General features: G+C 30.0%; 1 protein-coding gene across 1 annotated transcript; it reads right to left on the reverse strand.

Moving 5' to 3' along the window:
* Positions 1–9,462: 9,462 nt before the first annotated feature.
* LOC113549069 (ankyrin repeat and sterile alpha motif domain-containing protein 1B-like) lies at positions 9,463–20,752 on the reverse strand. Its single transcript, XM_026950221.1, has 16 exons — positions 20,066–20,752; positions 14,889–14,969; positions 14,520–14,676; positions 13,953–14,098; positions 13,642–13,764; positions 13,340–13,572; positions 13,106–13,280; positions 12,836–13,046; positions 12,208–12,774; positions 11,959–12,127; positions 11,635–11,898; positions 11,422–11,567; positions 10,752–11,201; positions 10,370–10,639; positions 9,971–10,273; positions 9,463–9,909 (listed from the first exon to the last, which is right to left on the reverse strand). Exons 1-16 carry the CDS (start codon positions 20,167–20,169, stop codon positions 9,646–9,648), a joined length of 3,663 nt encoding a protein of 1,220 aa, XP_026806022.1. The 5' UTR covers positions 20,170–20,752; the 3' UTR covers positions 9,463–9,645.
* Between the last annotated feature and the right edge of the window lie 2,385 nt (positions 20,753–23,137).

Genomic DNA, 23,137 nt, shown 5'->3' on the forward strand with positions numbered 1-23,137 from the left:
GTAAAAACAAACATTTTTATAATATTTCTAACTATAAAATGATTTACTCATTTTCACGATTTTAATGAATTTTGTCATAATTCTGATTTTAAATGCTACTGTGACAATAGATTTTTGACATTTTTTAATCGAAAAATTAAAAAAGTTTGAGGGACTTAGTATTAATTTTTAATAAATTCTATCCAATGAATCATTTTTTATAGAAAAAAACTAAAAAAGACTATTTTAAAAATTTGATTGTAAATATAAAATTATAATGAAAACATTTTATAAAAGTTTCAAGCATGTATTTTCGAATTACATAAAAAAAAAACAAAACCAATTTTATAGAAAATTGGGCTTACATAACAATTACCGTTTTTCTTTATTTTTCTCAAACATAAAAATAAGTACTGGCAATTTTTAAAGTACATACTAGATCCAATTTTAAAAGCCACCTCATTTTTGAAAAATTGAAGTCTTTTATCAACAACTTGTCGTGTACTCATACATTTGACAGGTAAATACCTAATACCTATCGTGTTAACTAATGATATATTTTTGATATATACGTGTGGTATTGTGGTTGTCATAAAAGACCTTGGACATTACCAGACACCAGTTATTATATTAAACTTACAGCAGACTGCAAATGCAGATACGTGTTAAAGTACTAATATACTTTATGATATAAATATATATATTATAAATTTATTTTAGTTTCAAAATTGTTTTAAAAGTATTAAAATATTATTATTTATACATTGGAAGACAATCCATTATTCGTAAGTAGTAAGTACATATTATAATATTTGTAAGTAACTTACGCATAGTTAAACTGCGCTCATAAAGTATTGTGTAGAAACATTTTGGAATATACTTATTACTTTTTCTAAAAAGTATACAATTTTAAAGTAATTTTGTATGTTAACACATTTTGTATTAATTTTATATTCGTTTATTCAAGCATTCATAAGAAGGATTACAATTTAAAATAAACTTAAGTTCTAGATCCTGAAATTGAAAACCATATCATGATATTATTATTATAACAATATACTTTAAGGTACTTTTGTATAAATCGTTCAGATACTTACAAAATGCGGTCTCCACTTTAGTTTGAGGAAAAAATATAATGCAATACCTATATATATATATATTAAATTTTAAGCTGAAATAAAATAAAGAAAGTTTTACCAAATTCACATTTTTATTTTATTTTTTCCAGCACCAAGATTAATTTTATATTTTTTTATCAGTTCACTGACGTCTTGTTCTTTTTTATACATATAATATTTATTCTCGAGTCATCGTTCTTGCGGAATTGCCATTCAAAAAACGTTCGCTTATCCAAGGTGAAAGAATGGAAAAAAAAATTAGATATATATATATATATATAAATCTCTGGCTTTTCCATCATCGTCATCTTATATGCCAAAGGCGAACCCTCTCCTCGGCGTCCCTTAACCATCTCGTATTTTTTTTTTCGATTTCCAATCGTCGTATGTATCTAGCCATCGGCCGCGATTGCCCAGCCGACCGTGCAACCCCTGAAAATAAATCTTTACGCTGGAACGGATCCCAGTTGTTGTGCGCGAGCTGGATTTAAAAAATAAAAATACAAAATGATGAAAAAACTCTCATACATATATATATTTATATAAAATTCGCTCGCGCACATATATTATTATTATTATTATTATATATATTATAGAAAAGATGAGAAAACCGATCGGAAATAAACGGCAGAGAAATAAGCGTAATAACGTTATACTCTTTACTTATTATTATTTATTTTTTAGATAAGATTTTTTTTCCAGAGATTATAAAGAAAAAATATCTTTCTAGATATACCTTAAAGAGAGAACGGTGATTTCTACGGAGTCGCAATAACCAATGTATGACGTAGTAATTGTCCATCCGAGAAATCGGGAACAATCTTTTGCCCCAAACGAAAAAATATATATATACACGAGTATATTAGGATTTTTATACGTTATACCGGACATGGCAGTATACTGCAGTATAGTTTTAATGTTATATAGATACATAGAAAGTTACCGGCAAAAATGCATTCTCGTAGGAAATACTTTTTATTATTTTTTATATCAAAACTACCGAGAGGCCATGTATTCGAAGATGAGTCATCACAATCACTTAGGTTTATTTATTTCAAGAACAGCATACTCAAAGTTTATAAACTATAATAAGCTGATGTATTATTTATTGTTGTATGTGGTGTTGATTTTTATTTTCATTTTAAATTAACAATCTATACAAATGTTGTACATTTAACTTGCAAATTTTGGGAACTTGTTTTTTTAATAGACTTAATAAGACTTGATAGGAGAAACCAGCCATTGATGATTCTGTATATTTGTTTTTTAACAATTAAATGATATCATATATTTATAGTCTACATACTCGTATTACAATTACGATTACGAGTACGATAACGAGTTATCGTATAGCTGTTATAAATGTAATATATTGAAAAATATACTTGTACTACAACATTATCACAATATAGTGATTAATACATCCTGGTCGCAGTTTACTCCTATATGAGGGCTGTATATTGTGTTATTGGGGTGGTTAAAAGTGTGCTCTGAAGGTATTTCTTTCGAACATTATAATATCGAATTAAAATAATAAGATCCCAGAAATCAGAAATCTTTTATAAGTAATAGCCTAACTGAAAAATGTGTATTATACGACTATAAGAGTATTATATATACTGCATTTCAGTTGAAGCTAGATTTGACTGAGTTATTTAAACCTACGGTTAATTAGTTTTAACTAGTTAAAATCAAAATTGGCTAAAAGGATTTGTGGAAACTAGTTATGACAGATTTTGGATTTTAACTGTAACATATTATTAAATTTTACATTATAGATTAATTTAAAAATAGTATTATAGTATAATAGCATAAATTTAACAATGTAGTTTTTAATATTTGTAAAAAATAAATGCTAAAAACGTTTTATATTTCGATTTTTGAATGCCCACTATATAAATTCAATTAAAAAAAAATCTGTAAAGTTTCATCGAAAACATAAACTTCAATAAATTAAATGCTCCCATCACGGTTATGGTTATCCGTTAAAGCAAACCATACTAGTAAATTCATAACGTTAAATTTCCGCTCCGTTGTTGATATTACTATAACAATATTGTTGCTGACGGTACATTTTGTTGGCTATTCGAGTCAATCAGTTTTTCCGCAAACAAAACAATCTATTATCATTGTAAATACAGCCTGTGTTTTATTATTTTGTTACAAAATAAATAATAATTGATTGTTTCAAATAAGGTAACGTATAATATTATATATATTATATGTGTGTGTGTGTGTGTGTGTGTGTGTGTCTGCAATTATAGTTGTTTTTAAATGCCAATCTAATGGCTGTCCATAAACAGTGGTCTTCAATAGAAAATTAATTCTGTTACTCGAGATAGATAAGAATATATAAAAAAAAAAAAATACAGCTCGTAAAATTATAACAACAACGTTCTAAACGAATTTAGATTGTACGTACGCAAATCATTAAAAGTTATTTAATGATACTCGGAAAATCCGTAAAAATAATTGTTTCAAGATCCATTTATTTATTTCAATTTATTTAAGACTTATCGTTCCAAATAAAATAAAAGACTGCTTTACAGCTATGCAATAACACTGAAGCATAATATTAACCCTTCGAAAATATCATATCGTAATAACAATAATGTGTATTTACACAAATTCAAAATATTTGGTATAATAATTTACTTAATAATGCTTCTATAATAAAGCTTTAATGGTTAACGGTATTTATTCTTACTCTATTTTATAATCGCTAAATACATGTATAATAATACTGTATTCACTCGTATATTTCATATTTATCAGCCACTTTATGGTATTATAATTTATAATGTTATAATATTAATATCGATTATTTAAGATTTGTTTTTAAACATTTTGAATAGATTCACTGTTATGTGCAGCATCACATGGCTGCTTGGTCTATTGTGGTCACCGCATACCCACTTTTCGACAAAATCGATTTTTTGATTTTGCTGCAACTCAAAAACGAATCATTGTAAATACTTGAAATATTCACCAAATGTTTATATTAGCGTTATCTATTTACGATTAAATTTTCAAAATATTTAGAAACTTTTTAAGCTATTTATAGATCATTGGAATTTTCGATTTTTATAGTCCATAAATATCAGGAAAAAAAATAGATTAAAAACTGTAGTGTACATTTTCTTGCCTATTTATGACGCCTCGTGATCAAAATGAAATGTATAAAATTATAATAATTTTGTAAAAAATGACGTAAATATAATAATTATTTCTAAATCGGTATGTGTTTACACATTTTTAGGTAACGCCCCCAATCACCGATTGCACCGAATTTGACCTATAACTATTGTAGAACTACTACACAAATCAATCGTCTATAATATATAGGCGACAATTTTTTTCATCAAATATCCGCACTTCGTATAATAAAGATACATACGTCAAGTACTCACGAGAAACCGATTATTATGATGAATACGTTTATCACACAATACTGATCGTAACTGATCGGCAATCGTTCAGTATCTCAATAAAAATATTTTAATTGTCTTGTTGGTATCGTTGTATACGCGTAATAAAAATATAATATTATAAACATTATATACTTCGCGCAGATATATAGTTCCCGTATTTCTACGTTCTTCACGGTTTCCTTAATTTTCTACATAATTTATATAGTACACATTATATTATAATATGCCGGAACGGTACGCATTACATTAAACCAACTCGCGTGGGCGGCGCCATTCGTTTACATATATATGCACTCGTATTTTTTTTTCATCGGCGCACTTACTTTGTACTACACACACACACACACACACACACGAGAGGATTTTTCGTTTTCAAAACGCTTTTAATCAAAAATAATAATAATAATAATAATAATACGCAGCGGGCTGCAGTCGTGGCGGTGAGTAGAAGGGAGTCGGCTGCTGTAGACCTATACACAGTATACACCGTTGTCGTGGTTTCTTTTTCCTCTTCCTTCGGTTTCCATTTCCCTAATGGCCGTATGTCTATGCGATGAAAATACCAGTGCGTTTCGGGTACACGAGCAAAAATAATAAAACGCGAAAAAACATACATTTTATCTGTACACGCGACGCTGACGAGGCACAAAGGCGCGTCATCCATTATATATTTTATATTTATGTTATAGTAGTATGGATGGGCACATTCAAGTCCGCGATTCGCGCGTTATTACGTACGCCTACAAGTATTATTGTTCTATGTTCTTACTATACATAAAATATTTAATATATACGTACATAAAAGACTGGTTGACTGTGCGAGACTGCAGTGGTAGGGTAGGCACAGTGTCGCACCCTCATGATTTAGTTTTTTTTTTGTACAATTAAAGTACACCTATAATGTGCAATGCTGCAGCGTGATACGTAAGGTAGGTATATATTGATGAAACAATAAAATTCAAAATATTGTTTTTTGAACCGTGGGCATATTGCTCACATGCCGTTAGAAGTACGATATGCTTTTTCGCAGCGTCATATACTTTTTTTCAAACTCATTAGATTTAAAGCTGATTTTTTTACAAACCTTTATGGACCACATAAGTACAGTATATCTATCGTCTGCAGTTATTTACTATAGTACGTATATACTGCGTCCATATACCTAAAATGTTGTATTAAAATTCGTCTTTCTATAAACAAAATCATTCTCCTTTTTTCATTTAGTAATGCAGTTATTCAAATATTATGCTCTTTGAAATTATATTATGTTATGATTTTCAATTGTTAAATAATTTATATTTGTATTTAAAATATTAAAGAGTAACTTGTAACGATATTAATTGAAACTACATAATATATGTTCTCCCCTAAATTGTTAAGCGGGTTATTTTTATAAAAAATTCGAAATATTTAAATTAAATTTGAACGAATAGTTTTTAAGTTATTAACAAGTAACAACAGACGAACAAGTACGTACTAACACTTCTACTAATAATAGTTCTTAATAAAAGCTTTTATAAAATATAAAATAGATATAATAATTTAGACTAGTTTCAATCACCTTTTGCCTACAATAAAAAGTTATTCACCTGAAAAAAGGGTGGAATTGATTTTTAAAAAAAAGTTAAGTTTGTCACAAGATATATTTTTTAATTTTTTGAATTGAATAGAAAAATCTTTCTATTATTTGAAAATGTGGTGATGCCTTAAATTTAAAAACTCAGAATTTGAATAACATAATTGCATAATTATAAATGGAAAACTGAAAGTAGTATGATTTGGTAATCACGATATTCTAGCTCTAAAAAAATATACTATACACAAACAAACATATCGACTAGTCGATGTTTTCCTTTTATTATTATGGTATGCCGGAGATGATTATTATTTATTTCCTACCTCAAGAAGAAAATACACTAATAATTTATACGTATATTATTCAAATATATGTATGTATGTGCTATATTTACAACCATCGAGATACATTATTGATATTTCAGTGTTAATTAGCTAAAAAATGTTATCATGTTGTTATTACTATTACACACTATACAGTGTACATGCAAATAATAGCTACCAGTAGATATGCTAAATGCTTAAACCTTAACATATTACGATGATCTCGATCTCGAGATTTTTAATGCTAAAAATAATAAATTATTTTACATGGCTGCTCTGAGCCCTCTTACTTTAAACGTGTTGAAAAATAAAATAATTCTAGATGTTCCGCTGACGCTTCTATACAACTTAATACTTATGATGTAAATAATTACGATGGCGATGATCGTATATACTTATATACAACAATAACACGCATATAATATGTAGATTTTTTGGTTAGATTCGGTCTTTTTTTACTTCCAAAGACGGGTCGTCGAGAAGGGGGGAGTTGTATGTATACATGTTTATTATTTATACTGCGACTCAACGACATAAATGGAAGATTAAAAAAAAAAAAACTGCATCAGACTACACAATCGCATATAAAACTAATATATATGTAAAGATGTTCGTTAATTTTGTGTTTTTTTCCTCACCACTGTATAATACTCTCCTGCCAGTCGTTTCTCATCGGGTGATGCTGTTTCCGCAGTAATAATGCAAATGCGTGTAATGTCCATTCGACGGCGAAACATAAAATTACGCCATTTTGAATAATATATACAATAATAATATTATACGAATGCGATACATACTACACGAAATGATTGTCATAGAACGTATATTATTGTGGGTTATATAGGTAGGTACAATTGAATTACACAGTTTTGGTGTTCTTTTTAAGCTACACCATTTTTCGTATATTATATATAGGTTGATTGCAGTTGTGGTTTATTTTTGAACACATACATGATAGACACATCAGGCGTCCCGCGCTCACGTGTGTAAAATTAGGCCAAGATACACCAGACAAAATGTAAGTCGTAGAACTCAATCTATACGTAATTTTTAGAACTTTTGATTCGAATAAATATCCAAATTTGACTTAACCGGCCTAACCCATTCTTCTCAAATTTGGCAAAAAAGTAATTTAAAATAACTTACAAATTAAAATTTACAACTTATGATTAGTCCTATATAATTTGCTTATATTTAGGGAGGCTAGTGTGAAGTTAGCTAAACAAATGCTAAAAACCAACTTATAATTTTTCTTTCAAAAAATACCAAAATAAATACAAATATATCTGAAGCTAAATTAATAATTTTAGGATCCTGGAGTACTACAATTAGTACATGTATATTATTCGTATATGAAACATTTAAATGCCGAGTATTTTATATTCCAAAGAGTGAAGAGACTTTTTAAAACTTTTCATCTTAATAATAATGAAGTTAATAACAATTAACTATACAATACGCAGCGTGGGACGTCTCAAGGCAACTTAAAAATGTGTAGTTTATCAACCGTATAAACAAACGAATGGTTATTATACAGTCGGTGTAATTTTGCATAGTTTAACGAACATAAATAATCACTAAAATGATATAAAAAACCCAATGGAATATATTTTTAAAATAATATGTAATATTCATATCACACGAGAAGTTTGCGTTACAAATTGTAACAGGTAATCGGGACATCGGGTAAACATGAAACAATTTTCAGTTTTTCTAATGATATGGAAGTTACAATTTTACAAAATAGTATTTATTAAACGATACTTACCTTGATATTCCGTCTATACTGCTTGGATGCTGAGGCTTAAGAGATGTCTCAAATATAAAGAGGTATGTAGGCTACTCGTATATTGTGGATGTCTAACGATAAGTTTTTAATGATTTTATATGGATAATCTTTTATAAAGACTAAAGAGTATAGGTATTTGCGTATAAGTTGTGTTGTTATTCGCGTAATAAATCATCATTGGCTATTGATTTGCCTGCACGACAGTATCCTAACATCTACTCAGCATTTGAAGGATAAAAACAGACAGTGGAGGCGAAAATAAAATAGACATTGAGTTAACGTACAACATGTAAGTATATTTGGTTTTTTTTTTTTTAATCTTTGGGGTTAAACTTCACAACAATGATTGTAGAATGGCACACATGTTCACAACCGGTTAACAAAATTAATTTCAGTGACATGGATTAACGTACATGTTAAAAATATAAGCAACGGTCTCATGTACATAATAATAATAATATTAATAGTTATATAATACTATATATTAACGTATTCTATTCCAGAATCGACTAATAGTAAATATTATACTATATATTATCTAATAAATATTTCTCTACGATAAAATACATTAAAAAGCGAACAAACAAACAAACAACGTTCAACAACTCAAATGCTATGTATAGGTGATGGTGGCCCAAAAGACAGATATTTAGAAATTTGAATGCGTGTTTTCACACACGAGGATATGTTAAATTACAGTAATCTAAAACGTGGGTAAGTAATGAAGATTGGTTGGTGTTCAAAACCTCGCTTAGAAATAAATTACAATAAATAAATTGAGATAACATTGGTCATATATACAAATAATAAATAAATAATAATACAAATAATATAAAAAGGCTTTATAAATATCACAAAAAATTGGGTGTAAAAACAAATTTGGCCTCGATTTTTTATGGCTGATGCATTGTATTATTAAGTCAAATAGGAACGCCTGCCTTAAACAGTATGATCTTAGCACCTATCTAATAATATTAAGTTAGTGAACCTTGAAGTTAAGATTATTAATAAAATATGAATTAATTATAAATAAGAAGTATTAGGCTAATATTTTCTAACGATCTACGAGAGAATATGAGATATGAATAAATATCATAAAATTTCTGATATTATAAACAACAAAACTTATTTATCAAAACTTGTTTACGTTAAATGAAAAATAATAGATATAAAAAAAAAAAATTGCTCGCTAGATTAAATTTTCTTATAAAAAGAGTAATAATAAATCAAGCATGTAATGTTGTTTTAATATTGAGCATTTTGAAAGAAAAAAAATTGCGTTATTTATGCTATACGCATATATATATATTTATATATAAACGAACGCATTTGAAAATATGAAAATATTTGGTAACTGTTTGAACTCAATAATGTTATGCTGAAATTTCTAAATATATATAAATATATATATATATGTTTACGAGTAATATTAAGACTTTTCGTTCGACTCGCCTTTTTGAATACCATTTACTTTGATCTCGTTCACGGAATGTGATCTAGCGTGCTGATGGGAATTGCTCCGGCCGTCACGAGTACCGGTGATCATGTTCGGCAACATGTGGTTGGCCGAGTACGATCTCGTGTGACCGTTATTGCCGTTCCGATTGCTTACACTGGTCTGTCCTTTGAGAGCCATTTGATAAGCAACTTCAAACGCTTGACCAAGCGTCAAGATAATTTCGGTCGCTTGGTCCTATAATCAATTTTATAAACATCGTTAGTAGTATAAATTTGATAGTCAAAAATCGTCTCACCATAGAAGACACGCTAAATACGTGACTGTAGTGTGAGCTAGTGTGATGATCTTTTGTGATATAAGCAAAATGATTCAAATCATCAGCGTCTTGACATGCACAATCTATGTTGCGAATCTCGTGCTCGCATACTAAACTACCAGACATTGGGTCCATAAACCGAACACCACGGTATGATATTACTAGTGCAACTTCTGGCAACGTCCGTTGGGCGCCATTGGCCACAGCGTGTTTAAGTTTTTGAATGGACTGCTTAGTTGACTCAGTGCCCCTGGGTTCTTTCACCTCGGTGGAACCCAAATACTAGAATATTAAACATACAAACCACATTGTTTTTCTCTATACAATATAATATACATATGTTCACGCTGTCTAGTTTGTATTTTATTCGAGACTTACTGACGCTATATACTTGACATTTCCAGTAACCAGTGCAGCTGGCTGGTGTCTCCACTGTGTGATCAGTGTAGAAGGAACGCCAAAAAGTAGTTCTGAAGGCCCTCTGATTATTAGGTCGTTGTTGTTGCGATTAGAAAAGTTTTGTAATGGTGGTGGAAGAGGAGCATGTCTAGACTTTTTAGGGTTGTGCCGTAGTGTAGCAGTGCCGGACGCCACGTGAACTGAGTGTTTTGAACCAACTTTTTCCTTGAGTGACTGAATATTGTTTTTCTGCAACATATTAACATGCATTTATTAAAATTACAGGAAATAAATATAGTAATAGGTACTTTATGATATACATACAACTAAAAATTCAACAATCAAGTTTATGGAAACTTACCAATTGCCTGAGATCGTTTCCAATATCGTTTAAACCATCACCGACAGAAACAGCTTGAAGTAACTGAGACTTACTGTTATCGACAGACGACAGTATTCTTCTTCTATGGCCGGGTTTGTTGATTTCTAGCACCGCTGTGAGTTCTACTTCCCAAATCCTCGCTATTCGCTCAAGATCCGTGTATAAGTGTTTGCGGAAAGTATCTATATAGCAAGACAGCCCAATGCTAGTCAACCATTCTTCCATCTGTTTAGCGTCTTCTTCGTCGTCAACTTGATCTAGATCGGCAATGGATTTGCTTTTTGCTTTAGGCGTATCTTTGGTATAGCGCTTTGACCAAAATTCTTTTACTAAGCACGGTAAATCGTTAACAGAATCTAAAATCTTTGTTCGATCAGTTTCGTTTTCAATACCCATGTCTTTTAAATCTGATTCTACTAATACGCCACACTACAAATATAATTTAATAAAAAAATATTTTAAATAATATTACTTCGATGGACATAATAATTATTTTAAGATATAAAATGATGTAATATAATATTAAAAATTTCGTATTATATATATATAAACAGCGATAAATAAAACAAAATTCCTATAATTCCAAGTTTCAAAATTATTAAATATTAAATTAACTTTTAATTGTAATATACATCTATGAAATACTTACAATAAAGTCCAAATTATCGTAGCCAAATTCAATGAATGCATTGACAAAGTCTTGGAAACCTAATCCAAATAGCCATGATTCAACCGTTAATGGACTATCATTGCAATTTATTCGAGATTTTTCTTTACTATCTGATCTATTTAATCCTAAAACAATATTCCATATATTAAAATAAAATTGAATAATAATAAAAAAAAACGGCAAGACAACTACCTAGTCTGACTTGGAATTCTTTTTCAAGCTCATTACACATGGATTCCTTAGCGTTTCCGCTTCCTAGATTTGTTATCAAATCAGATATTTTAGCCCATTCCTCTTGTTCGTCGAATGGGCTCAACATAGTACTAGAACTTTTTGACTGGTCTTCTGCGGAACCAGGTGATTGAGCTATAACTGGTGGGTCATATACTGTGCGTAATTTACGTAAAGTTTTTGGTCTTTCGGCTCTATTACTATTGATTGATCCCCTCAGTAATCCTGTTTATAATTATTTATTTGAAAAAGAATTAATATCAAATTATTTTTCAATTATCCAACCTGCAAAGGTGGCGTCCCCTACGAATTCTTCAACGGGAGTTTCTTCAGAAGTAGATACACTTTTGTCAGTCAATAATGCATGAGGCTCAGGCACCCAAGTAATCACTAATAAATCTTCTTCAATTTCTGTTTCCATATCTTTTGATTTTCTTTTTAAATTACTATAAATCTAAAGAACCCAATCGCGGATTTTTTTAAAAATATTTTATCATTTATTATTTTACTTAAATTAATGAAAATGTACGTTACTTGACTCAGTGGTCGTATTCTAGCGTGTATGCTACGTTCAGCTTGTAATGGCGATGGCGGTGGATGATCAGGAGTAGGGGGTTGATGATAATGCGTAGGGCTTAGTGGCCAGTCAGCTAAAGGCGTGTCATCTCCATCAAGTAAACTTTCTCTGGATGATGAAATAGTAGTAGTAATAAAACCATTATGGTCAGAAACAATGACCTGGTTAGTTGTAGCAGGTTCTAGTTCAACACGTTTGAATTGCAAACCACCCCGTGATAATATTGCACCTGGATCTTTATCGTGACGTTTGAGCTTTCGTCGAGGGTTGGTTGTACGAATAGGGACATTTTGGTAAATTGAAGTTAACGCTACAGGCTCTTCACCTGAAGTTGGTCGTAGTTTCATTTCAACATATTGATCAGCTGACTTCTCTCGGCGTAATACTTCTCCTCGGCGACTTTGATCAGACAAAGGTGAACCAGAAGTGGCATGGTATAAATATTCATAAGGCCCATTACTGCTGTTTGCAGACACTCGAGATGGGGAATCAGCTGCAGGTGTTAGTCTTTTAGATGCTACAGGCTAAAAGAATATTCACTACTGATAACACACAGGAATTAAAATAACAAAAAAAATAACTTACAGAAATATTAGGTGCACTTGGATTCAATGGACCCATTGGTAAATATATTGAAGAAGATACAGGTCTATGGCCACTAGAAGTTGTCGAAGAACTTATACTTACAGTGTCCAGTTCAGGACCTGAGAGAAAACTAGATTCTATTAAGGACCTAGAAAGTGGAGTAGGCTCATTTTTGTACCAACGGCCAGAATGGTAATTTCCATCAGAAATCCTACGATTATAATATTATAAAAAACTATGATATTTAAAACGAATTGATACTAAACTTACGCCGAAGATTCTGATACACGACGACTTTTGTGCTTTTCCCAGCGAGTGGGAGAAGGACTAGGTGATAACATGTTTTCATAGGGACTACTTAATAGAGGTATTGGTACCAAATCACCGTTTTCACTCCTCCTTTCAGTTTCCATATCACTTTCATTGTTATTATTAAACTGATGATCTTGAAAAGAAATATAATTTTTTTAAAAGAGAACTAAGAAAGTTTAATGTTTCACATACTTTGCAGCATGGCTGCTATTTCAACAGCAGGACCCGCTTTGGGCGGAAATTGTTTTAAAAGATCTTCTACCGTACGCCTATGGATGTCCCGTATGTGGGTATTAATTCCGTGATCTAGTAGTGTTCTCGCTACTTCAGTCTTGCCACATTGAGCAGCTTCATGAAGTGCGGTGCCGCTACCGGTACGAACGTTGACGTCCATTCCAGCCGATAATAGTAGCTCTACTACAGTCCTAATTGTATTTTTCATATTTTGTTATTTAATACATTCCAACTTATATTAATAAATCCAAAAACCTTACTTGTGGCCATTTCGGCTTGCTAAATGTAAAGGAGTGTGAGCAAACATTATACCTGCCGCACGAGAATTGTACGATCTTATCAGTTCTGGTCGTTTAGTAATAATTAGTTCTACTGTCTCTAGTCTGTTCACAATAAATTCCATTAATGAAAAATGAGTTATAGATTGAAACATTACATTTACACATAAATATAAGATATATATACAAATAATAGAGACTGTAAATGTAATTTATATATAATTCCATGATAGGGTTAATTTTTTTTACTTCTTACTAAAACGATAACATAGATATTTATAAATAATTCCTACCTTCCATATTGTGCGCATAAGTCTAAAGGAGTTTCATGTTTGTGGTTTCTTATAGTAGGATCAGCACCATGTTCTAGGAGTAGTACAACCACACCTGAATGACCGTGTTCGGCAGCACAATGTAACGGAGTTTCTCGATTTTTTGTCTTAACATATTATTTAAAGAACATAAGTCTCATCAAATAATATTTCCGATCATAAGCGAAACCACGGGATGTGCAGGGTATGTCACCATGACTCCATTAAACGGCCCAATAGATCCCGTTAAAATAATTGATAGAATAAAAAAATGTATTCAGAAATGGCCATCAAAGAAGTTGTAGCTGAAATCGAAACTAATTTTCGTAAAGATCGAATTATGCTTTATTCAATTAATATCGTTTTATTAAAAGTAACTTTAACAAAATTTAATTCTATAACAACAATAAATTGTGAATAATAATAATAATTGATTTTTTTTTTTTAAACGATAGGGCCCAATTTTTTGTAGTGCATACCTTGCACATAATTCATACGAAGTCTATGATCGCCGGTGTTTCTATAATAAGTATAGCATTTGAAAATTACCATATGGTTGACATTGGGTATTGACGGCCCGTGGCAGAGCAACAAGCGGACTATATCAACATTGCCTCTCCATGCAGCGTAGTGTAGTGGAGCAGCGCCTTTATGATCAACTACATTTGTTGATGCTTCGTTACATAAGAGAAGTTGAACGATTTCCCTGACAATAGAGCACAACTTATAAATCCTTTTTAAATTTAAATGTATTGGACTTATATAGTAGCAATATATTCCTTTATTTTGTTTTTTCATTATAATGTTATTTTTGCACTATTAATTTCAATGCTTCAAAAAGTAGTACATTTTATTTGTATGCTATTAATAATATTAAGTTTAATTTACGGTTATTGATTAATCTAATAAATTACTTACTTGTACGCGTTTAATGAAGCATGGTGCAATGCAGTAAAGCCAGTTTGGTCTTGAGTATTTACACCAGCACCTCTTCTCAAACTACACAAATAAAAATAAACTATCGTTATTATTATTACCTTAAAAAGGTAATATTCCTTATAATAAAAACTATATGGCAATCAACTTCTTTTATAGTAAAAAATATATATAATTCTAATATAATGTATTCCTATACAATTACTATTTTTGTATATTAATACATATTATTATACAAGTTATTAATTAAAAATAATGGTCAGTTAATAATAATGACGATATGTTTCCTAAATTATATAACATAGCTAAACGCATTCCAAGGTAATTATATAAATTAAGTTGTCAAAACAATTCTTTATAAATAAAGAATTGAATCAATAGTATGATATAATAATATAACATTTTAATTTTTTAACAAAGCAGTTACAAAATAATTTAGTTTAATTGTTATCTAAATCGATGAAAATTAATTTATAAATTATGAATCAATTCATAAATATGTCAAAAGAATTAGCTTGGCGATAAAGAAATTTTTCTATCAATGTTATTAGTATATTATATATTATTTCAACAGTAACAAATATACAAAAAGATTCGCTATTAAGAACAATAGCTCAATGAATTCCAATATTTTAAAAATAAATTTAATATATCTACCGTTTAATAATTCTTTTCTTTTGGCTAATTTTATAGTTGTGCGTTGAAATGAGTAAAAGTAAACAAATATGTGGAATTAAACAATTTAGCTCTTTAAAAAATAGTCTTCGACTTCTGTAAAATTATGATTTTTGAATTTAGGTTATCCTATACAATGTGTCTGAATTTCACAATACACGAAACATTATCCTTGTAAAAATATTGTCAAAATACAATAAGTGTAAAATCAATATTTACATTTATTAACAAATATTATAACTATTTGTCCTTATTTAAAAATAATATAATACTTTAAAAACATAGGAACAAATGCACAATTCTTTAAAGTTGTATTTTACTAAATTCTTCAAAATAAATTTGTATTTTCTATTCTTTTGTAAAAATCTCATCTATGATTCATATTGTAAAACGTTAAATAAAATACAATTTAAGTATAAACGTTTAACACGCAGAAAATAAAAAAAACTTAAATATTTTAAAAGGGTTATCATTATAAACTATTATAAATCTACTAAAATTTAGTAATTAAATTTTAACGTTGTAAATAAAGAAAATTCTAAATTACAAATCGAAATGATATTATACAAAATAGTACAATACATACACATTGTTGCATGCCTGCATCTCACTATTATTGATGGTATTTTTAACCTAATATGCTTAAGTATGTAATTTAAATAGGAACTCTATGAAAAGACTAGGATGGGCAATGGATCGCTTGACTTGATCCACGTCTTTACTAAATAATAATACGTTATGTGTAATCATATACGATCGTATAAAATATGTATAATATTATATTATAAACATTATCAGTTATTAGTGTTATTACTCATTGTTTATTTGTTTTATATAGTACAACAGCGGCTGTAGGTTGAAAGTGCGTTATTAACAATTATTAATTTGTATTAACTGTTAATAACGTGTTTGAAATCTCTTTCTTTGAGTGAGTGAGCGCGTACATATTATATGCGAAGTTAAGTCCCAGTAGAAATATTTTATGAGATCGATAATAAGTAATAATAAACTCCATTGTGTGTTTACACGTCGTACACAACATGCTCATCGGCAAATCATTAAAAACTACTATTGATTCAATTATACAAAAAGTACTTATTTACTACATATTTTACATACATATTACGATATGATAATAATGAATTAACATGTCATATTATGATTTATAATTAAATATTTACAACCTATGGTAAATTAAGTTAGAATGATTATAAATTTCAAATACAATTTATTAAATTTAACGAGGCAACCTAATGCAACTAAAGCCTTGTATAAATATTAGTTAGTTCTATTAGACGTTTTAGTCAAGAAATATATACACCACTATATAAAGGACATTCATTAAAAATAAATGAATTATATTACCAACATCAAAGGTCATTTATTTTATTCTTTCTTTGAATTTGATTCATCTGGCTATATTAGATTTTTCTTTAGAACAATATATCAGCATTACAAACTTTACAGTAGTACAATTTTCCAAATACTTTCACATTCAAGTAGTATTAATTATTCTTTTAATTGCATTTGTTAAATGAGATTTCTTAAGCCCTTCATATTTCAGTATATGTATGTCATTCTAGTATGGTTCAAGTATCTTTTTTTTATTTAACGTAATAACTAAGTACTTCTAACAATTTTTAATTTGCACCTTAACTTTTAATTGTATTGTACCTACTAGTTAAATAAGTATAAATTATATATTTTAAAAATAGGCAATAAATTATAATGTTCAACCAATTAAATAGTGATTAAATTTAATGTTTATGCTAATAAAGAGGCTAGGTATATTGTTGTCCATATAATTTAAAAATATAGCTGATGTGCCAAAAAGTAATAATATAATAGTATAAGTGAATTAAAATTCAAAACGTCATATCGGGTGTGTTTACTATAGTTAAAATCTTTTTTTGTTTATAGTATGATAATGATAATTAATGATCTTCGAAACTTTAAAAACATCGAATGCAATAAGATTTCTTCAAAAGATAATTAATAGTTAAAAAAAAAACCTCGTAAATTAGGTGACATGCTCAATACAAACTATACACTACAGTACGTTTAGTATAAACTTCGAGTGTACCTTGTCTTTGATTAAATCACCGTAATTGGAGTGTATAGGAGTGTTAAATTTGAATTCAATGATAAATAGTTGTATGCGTTAAAAAAAATTCTAAGAAGCGGTGGTTTAACTTTTTAGTAACCTTGGTTATCAAATAATTTCATTGATCATACATTTATTTTTTTATAAAGATATGTGATTTTTCTTACACTTTTTTGGATGTAGTTTTTCACTTTGGTTGGTAAAATATAAATAATTATTTTTATTTTTTTTAAATAATTGGAAAAAAATAAAAAAACTACCAATATTTATTAAAATGTTTAAAATTAGATAAATTACTTGGTATCTTTGATTACTAAAAAATTGACTGTCTCTATCCAAAATCGGTTTTAATCATATACAATAATTTATCATAGAGTTTAAATGAACACATCCATTGCAAAGATCGAATCGATGACGAGATACGCACTCAACGCCTACTATAACGTGGGGCATATTTTTTTTAAATTATTTTAAAAAGTACTGATAAATTTTACTTTTGACACACCAAAATATAAATTAGATTCACTACTAGGAAACTCCATCAGAATTGATCGAAGTATATTTAATAGGTACTAGAAAAGAGGTTTCAGACATAATTTATTTTATAGGAAGTAGCAATAATTTGTATTTTTACGATAAAAATATAATATTCTAGCTAGGATTAAAAAAAAATAAGTCACTCCATTAACTCGACCTAGTTTTTTGTAATTTAATTAAAATGTTTAATTTTAAATCCATAGAATATGAAGTGCCAAGATTTTGTATGTTATAACGGTGGTTTAAATATTCGTATAAACGACAAATGTGAATAAACTACGACTAACAGTGCACACATATTTACGTAGGCGGTATGTAGATAGAATATGATGGGAGTCTATGTCTTACCTATCACATTTTTATATTTTAAAGATTTCTGATAATTTATTTCGTAAACGGTGTATACTGATATACAATAATAATAAATACTAATAATGAGTAACAACCATAAATAATTTTAAGTAGATAGTTTATTAGTCGAAGATGTTGAACTTTTAAATTAAGGTCAAATATCAATCTGTTGATTCAACCACAATTAATATCTGAAGTATGTAATGATATTATAAACATAAACACAAGCATAAACATGATGTCGTTCAGTAGAATATTTTACTGTGTGTAACTGTTGACGACGTATTCGTGCTACATAAATAAATCGTAAAATAACTGTATTTTACAGTTAATTTATAGTTTGACGAATTAAATACTTGTATACTTGTTGATCCTGATTCTTGAAGTGTATTTATGTACGATACCTAGTCAGTTTAAAATCCATAAAATGTACTAGTTATAATAGGTTTAAATTATTTTTTAAGTTTATTAAAATACTTGACGTTTTTTATTTGACGTTCATTAAATATTAATTACTTACACCGCAATGTAGAGTAAATAAAGAAATTATCGATTTGGGCATTAATCAATACCTATGGTGAATTATTAAACATTAGTGAATCACGTATTATAATAATAACGATTAATTTTACAACGTCACTTTAACTTAAATTACAACAATATGATGCTTAACGTTTTACACAATAGCGTTTTGATTCATTGTGCGACTGACGAGTGTGAAACAGGGGTTTTTAAACGGTAAAACGTTAGGGTCTGGATAGAAGGGAGGAGCCGAGGAGGATGAGATGGTAAACGGGTGAAGTGATGAGGAACATTTAGGGTTAAAATGTATATTATAGGCAATAATAATAGGTTTTATACCTGTTTTAAGAAACCATTGATTGAACGTCGAGTATTTTTATTTTTGAATCGGTGCGCTTAATTAAGTCCTTATCAAATTATCAGAGGGATACATTGGAGAGAGAAAATAAGCGTCAGACTTCTTCGTGGCCACATAACATTAGTTTATTTTCTCTTAGTTTTGATTTATCGAGACACAATAACAAGGTACGCACCCCAGTCCACTCCCTAATCAGAATTTGACAATTTTTTTTTCACAAATATTTACAGCTTAATTTCTACGAATTCCAGAACAGATTTTTGTAATTGTTAATCGAGGAAGTTTCAACAATGACTATTATATGAAAAAAAAAAATAAACTAACGCGTATAAAATACAAATAAATCACAATAGCCGAAGATGAGACGACGATATCTCCACCTAAGAATTACCTACTCAATGTTGTCATACATCTAATCAACACAGCGAAACATAACTAAGTATTGGCTTATTAACTATCGCGAATCAAAGTTCATAAGGTACATTAGCTTATTATCTACATTGTGTCGACACCGTATGACGTATAACTACCGAGTATTCGTCGTTATTTACAATATTCATTAAACTTTCTAGGAAGTGAATACGATATAGGTACTGTAAACTATCATCTCACCTGGCCAGCGGTCCCGTTCTCTTGGCCTTTTGCACCAGTATCTTCTCCACGGCGTTGAGATTGCCGGTCTTGGCTGCAATCACCAGATCGTGGTCCTTGCCCATCCTTGCCGCCGAAAAGTCCCTGCCCTAAGTTGTCTCCGCTGTCGTGTTGTCGTTCACGCGTTTACGACGATCGCCGACCGAATGTCGGGCACAGTCGTACGCTCGGCCCGTGCCGTGTCCGCGATTTTGTCACCGGTCATCGTTTCGTTGTAATTTTACGTGCTTCGCGTCTCGTTACGATATTATTATCACACACGAACAAGCGCGCGCGCACACACACATCGTAAGCGGACCATAACACAAACACGGCCGCCGATCGATCGCAAGGAGCCGCACCGTCGGTCACATGGTGGGGTGGTCGCGCGCGGTGTGTCACTCCCAGTCGGTCAGCTGCTGCTGCTGCTCGACCCGCCGCCGCAGCGGAATCGATAACAGAAACGTACGAAAACCCAACTCTACGACGTCGTGATTAACAGTACTTTGGCGGTGTTTGGTGGACAATAAACGGATGCGATAAAACGTGCCGAAAATACAGTCGGCCGTCCGCCTACGTTTTGTTATTAGTTCCGGTGGGAGTGCAGCAGTAGCGGTCGTCGTATCATTATTGTTATTATTTTTATTTTTGCGGCGATGATAATATTTTCGTACGGGCGGCGCGACACCGCCACACTACACCGGGCGTATACGCGACTGTTAGTTCCCCGCCGTCAATATTACAGTGCAGGCTACGCGCACGGTTTGTACCGACCACATCAGTGTTGCCGACTAGATGATATAACGTAATCGTGATCCATGGTCATGTCGTCGTCCGGGCCGCGATGAGTCGTTGAGTGAATCACATCAAGTGATCACTGAAGGATGTTATAGTGACAAACGTTGAACCATTTGAAACATTATTGAATGTGTTGGATGTCGAATGAACGTGACAAATGACGTGCAAGTTACGCTCATTTAACCGGATGACGGGATTATTATGTTTCATAAAAATTATAATGTCACTAGTTACTAATTCCGAATCGTCCGATCTTTCGAACTTTGGTCGGCGACAACGCACTATTATTAACCGGACATTAACGGTGAAAACAAGCAGACTGACGGGCGTGTGATAGGTGTGTGTACATAATAACATAAACAATAAATACCTATTAAATTGTGCATTTGCAGTATACTCGGCTAACATAAAAGCGGCGATGAGTCATGTTTTTCGTACGTATCTAGTACTGATTTCCCAGACATAAAGATATCACCAAATTAGGTCATTGACATTCAGTGCCCGTGAATATGATTGGCAATTTTTCATCTTCCAAGTTATATGAAAATAAGATACAGTCGAGTAGTCGACTAGTCGAGTCGCGATAACTCGAAATTGAAGGGAGATAAAAATTCGCTTCGACATATCTAACTCGAAATTATATTAATTTATATATAATTTATACTTCTAGGGGAATAATAAAAAATCCAAGTTGTCAAGTTTTTCGAGTTATCGCGATTTGACTGCAATAGACTAACAGCAAATACTGTTTATACATAGGTGCCTATACTGCCCACCAATTATCGATTTGCAGAAGTGATTGTTACATAAAAATTGAAATAATTGCATTGGAATGTTTGTTTTCAATAAATACAATATTTAATTATTTAGTTTTAATTATATTAGATGAACACAAATGATACTTATTTGTAATTAGCATAATTTGGTATATGTATATATAATACTAGCTATCCCCGTGCACTTCGTTGCCTGTACAAAATGTATCCGTGTTAAATTTGGTTGCAAATGTTAACATTTATGTAGGTACCTATGAATGATATTTCCAACATATAAACTTTACAATTTACACAGTGGTTCCACATAACGTTGGTTTTTTTTACTATTTAACATCAGCATTTTTCTAAGATTAATTTTCTTTTTTTTTGTTGTTGTTGAACGACTCAAATTTGATTTCTACTTAATTTTGGATTAAAAACCAACATAAATGTTTTTTACCACTAAAATAATAATTTTTAATAATAACTAATAATTAATAACACAGATGAAAATAAAAATATCGGTACTTCCGTGTTATCTCAAATATCAAAATATTTCCAAGACTACCTGTTAGAATCATCGGGGTTATCTCAACTACCCAAATATTTTCAAAACTACTTCCGTATCATCGTAATGTACAATTTAATTTTGTTTTCGATGTACAATTTACTACAAACCAATTAGTTTAGGTCCTATTATCCATATTTCATATTATTCTGTCTAGTCAATATGATTTTTTTTAATTCACTCAAAGGATTGAACGCCTTTGGGGATCAGCAAAGTGTCCATCACTTGGTTTCATACCTGATCGAATTTGTTTGGCGACAAAATCTTGCAAACGATCCACTATTTAACAAAATTTTAATGGATATTAAAACCTATTTCCTCCTAAAAAAATATTAACCCTAACTAAATGTTTTATACTATTATATATATTCATTATTTGTATTTCTTAATACTTAAATTTTATTGTATAATACAGGTAATCATAATAGGTAGTTTTGGAAATATTTTGGTAGTCGAGATAACACGGTTGTGCACCTAAAGTAGTCGAAATAATACAGAAGTACCAAAATATCTTTATGTACTTATTTGCCGATTATTAAAAAAAATAATAATTCCATTTTTCATTAACTTATAGAATCAAAAAAAGACTTTAGAGTTAAGACTTACTCCGCGATGTACTATTTTATTAAAAAAAAAATCTAGATAATTGTTACTATAAGTAATTTTGAGAATTTAAAAAATTACAAAAAAAGATATAAATTTACTTACTTTCACTAAAATATAGTTACAATATTATGAATTATTAAAAAAAATAATTTTAAATTGCGTCAATTATTATTATTTAATCGATGTTATAAATAATAATACATACTTTATCATTATCAGAATATAATGTATAATCTATACATATTACATATTAATATAATCTTCAGTTTGTCCTGACTGACAGAAAATCAACGTGTAGATTTGGAATTTTGACAGTATTTTTGTTTC

Source organism: Rhopalosiphum maidis, chromosome 1 (genome assembly GCF_003676215.2).
Source record: "Rhopalosiphum maidis isolate BTI-1 chromosome 1, ASM367621v3, whole genome shotgun sequence".
NCBI lineage: Eukaryota > Metazoa > Arthropoda > Insecta > Hemiptera > Aphididae > Rhopalosiphum > Rhopalosiphum maidis.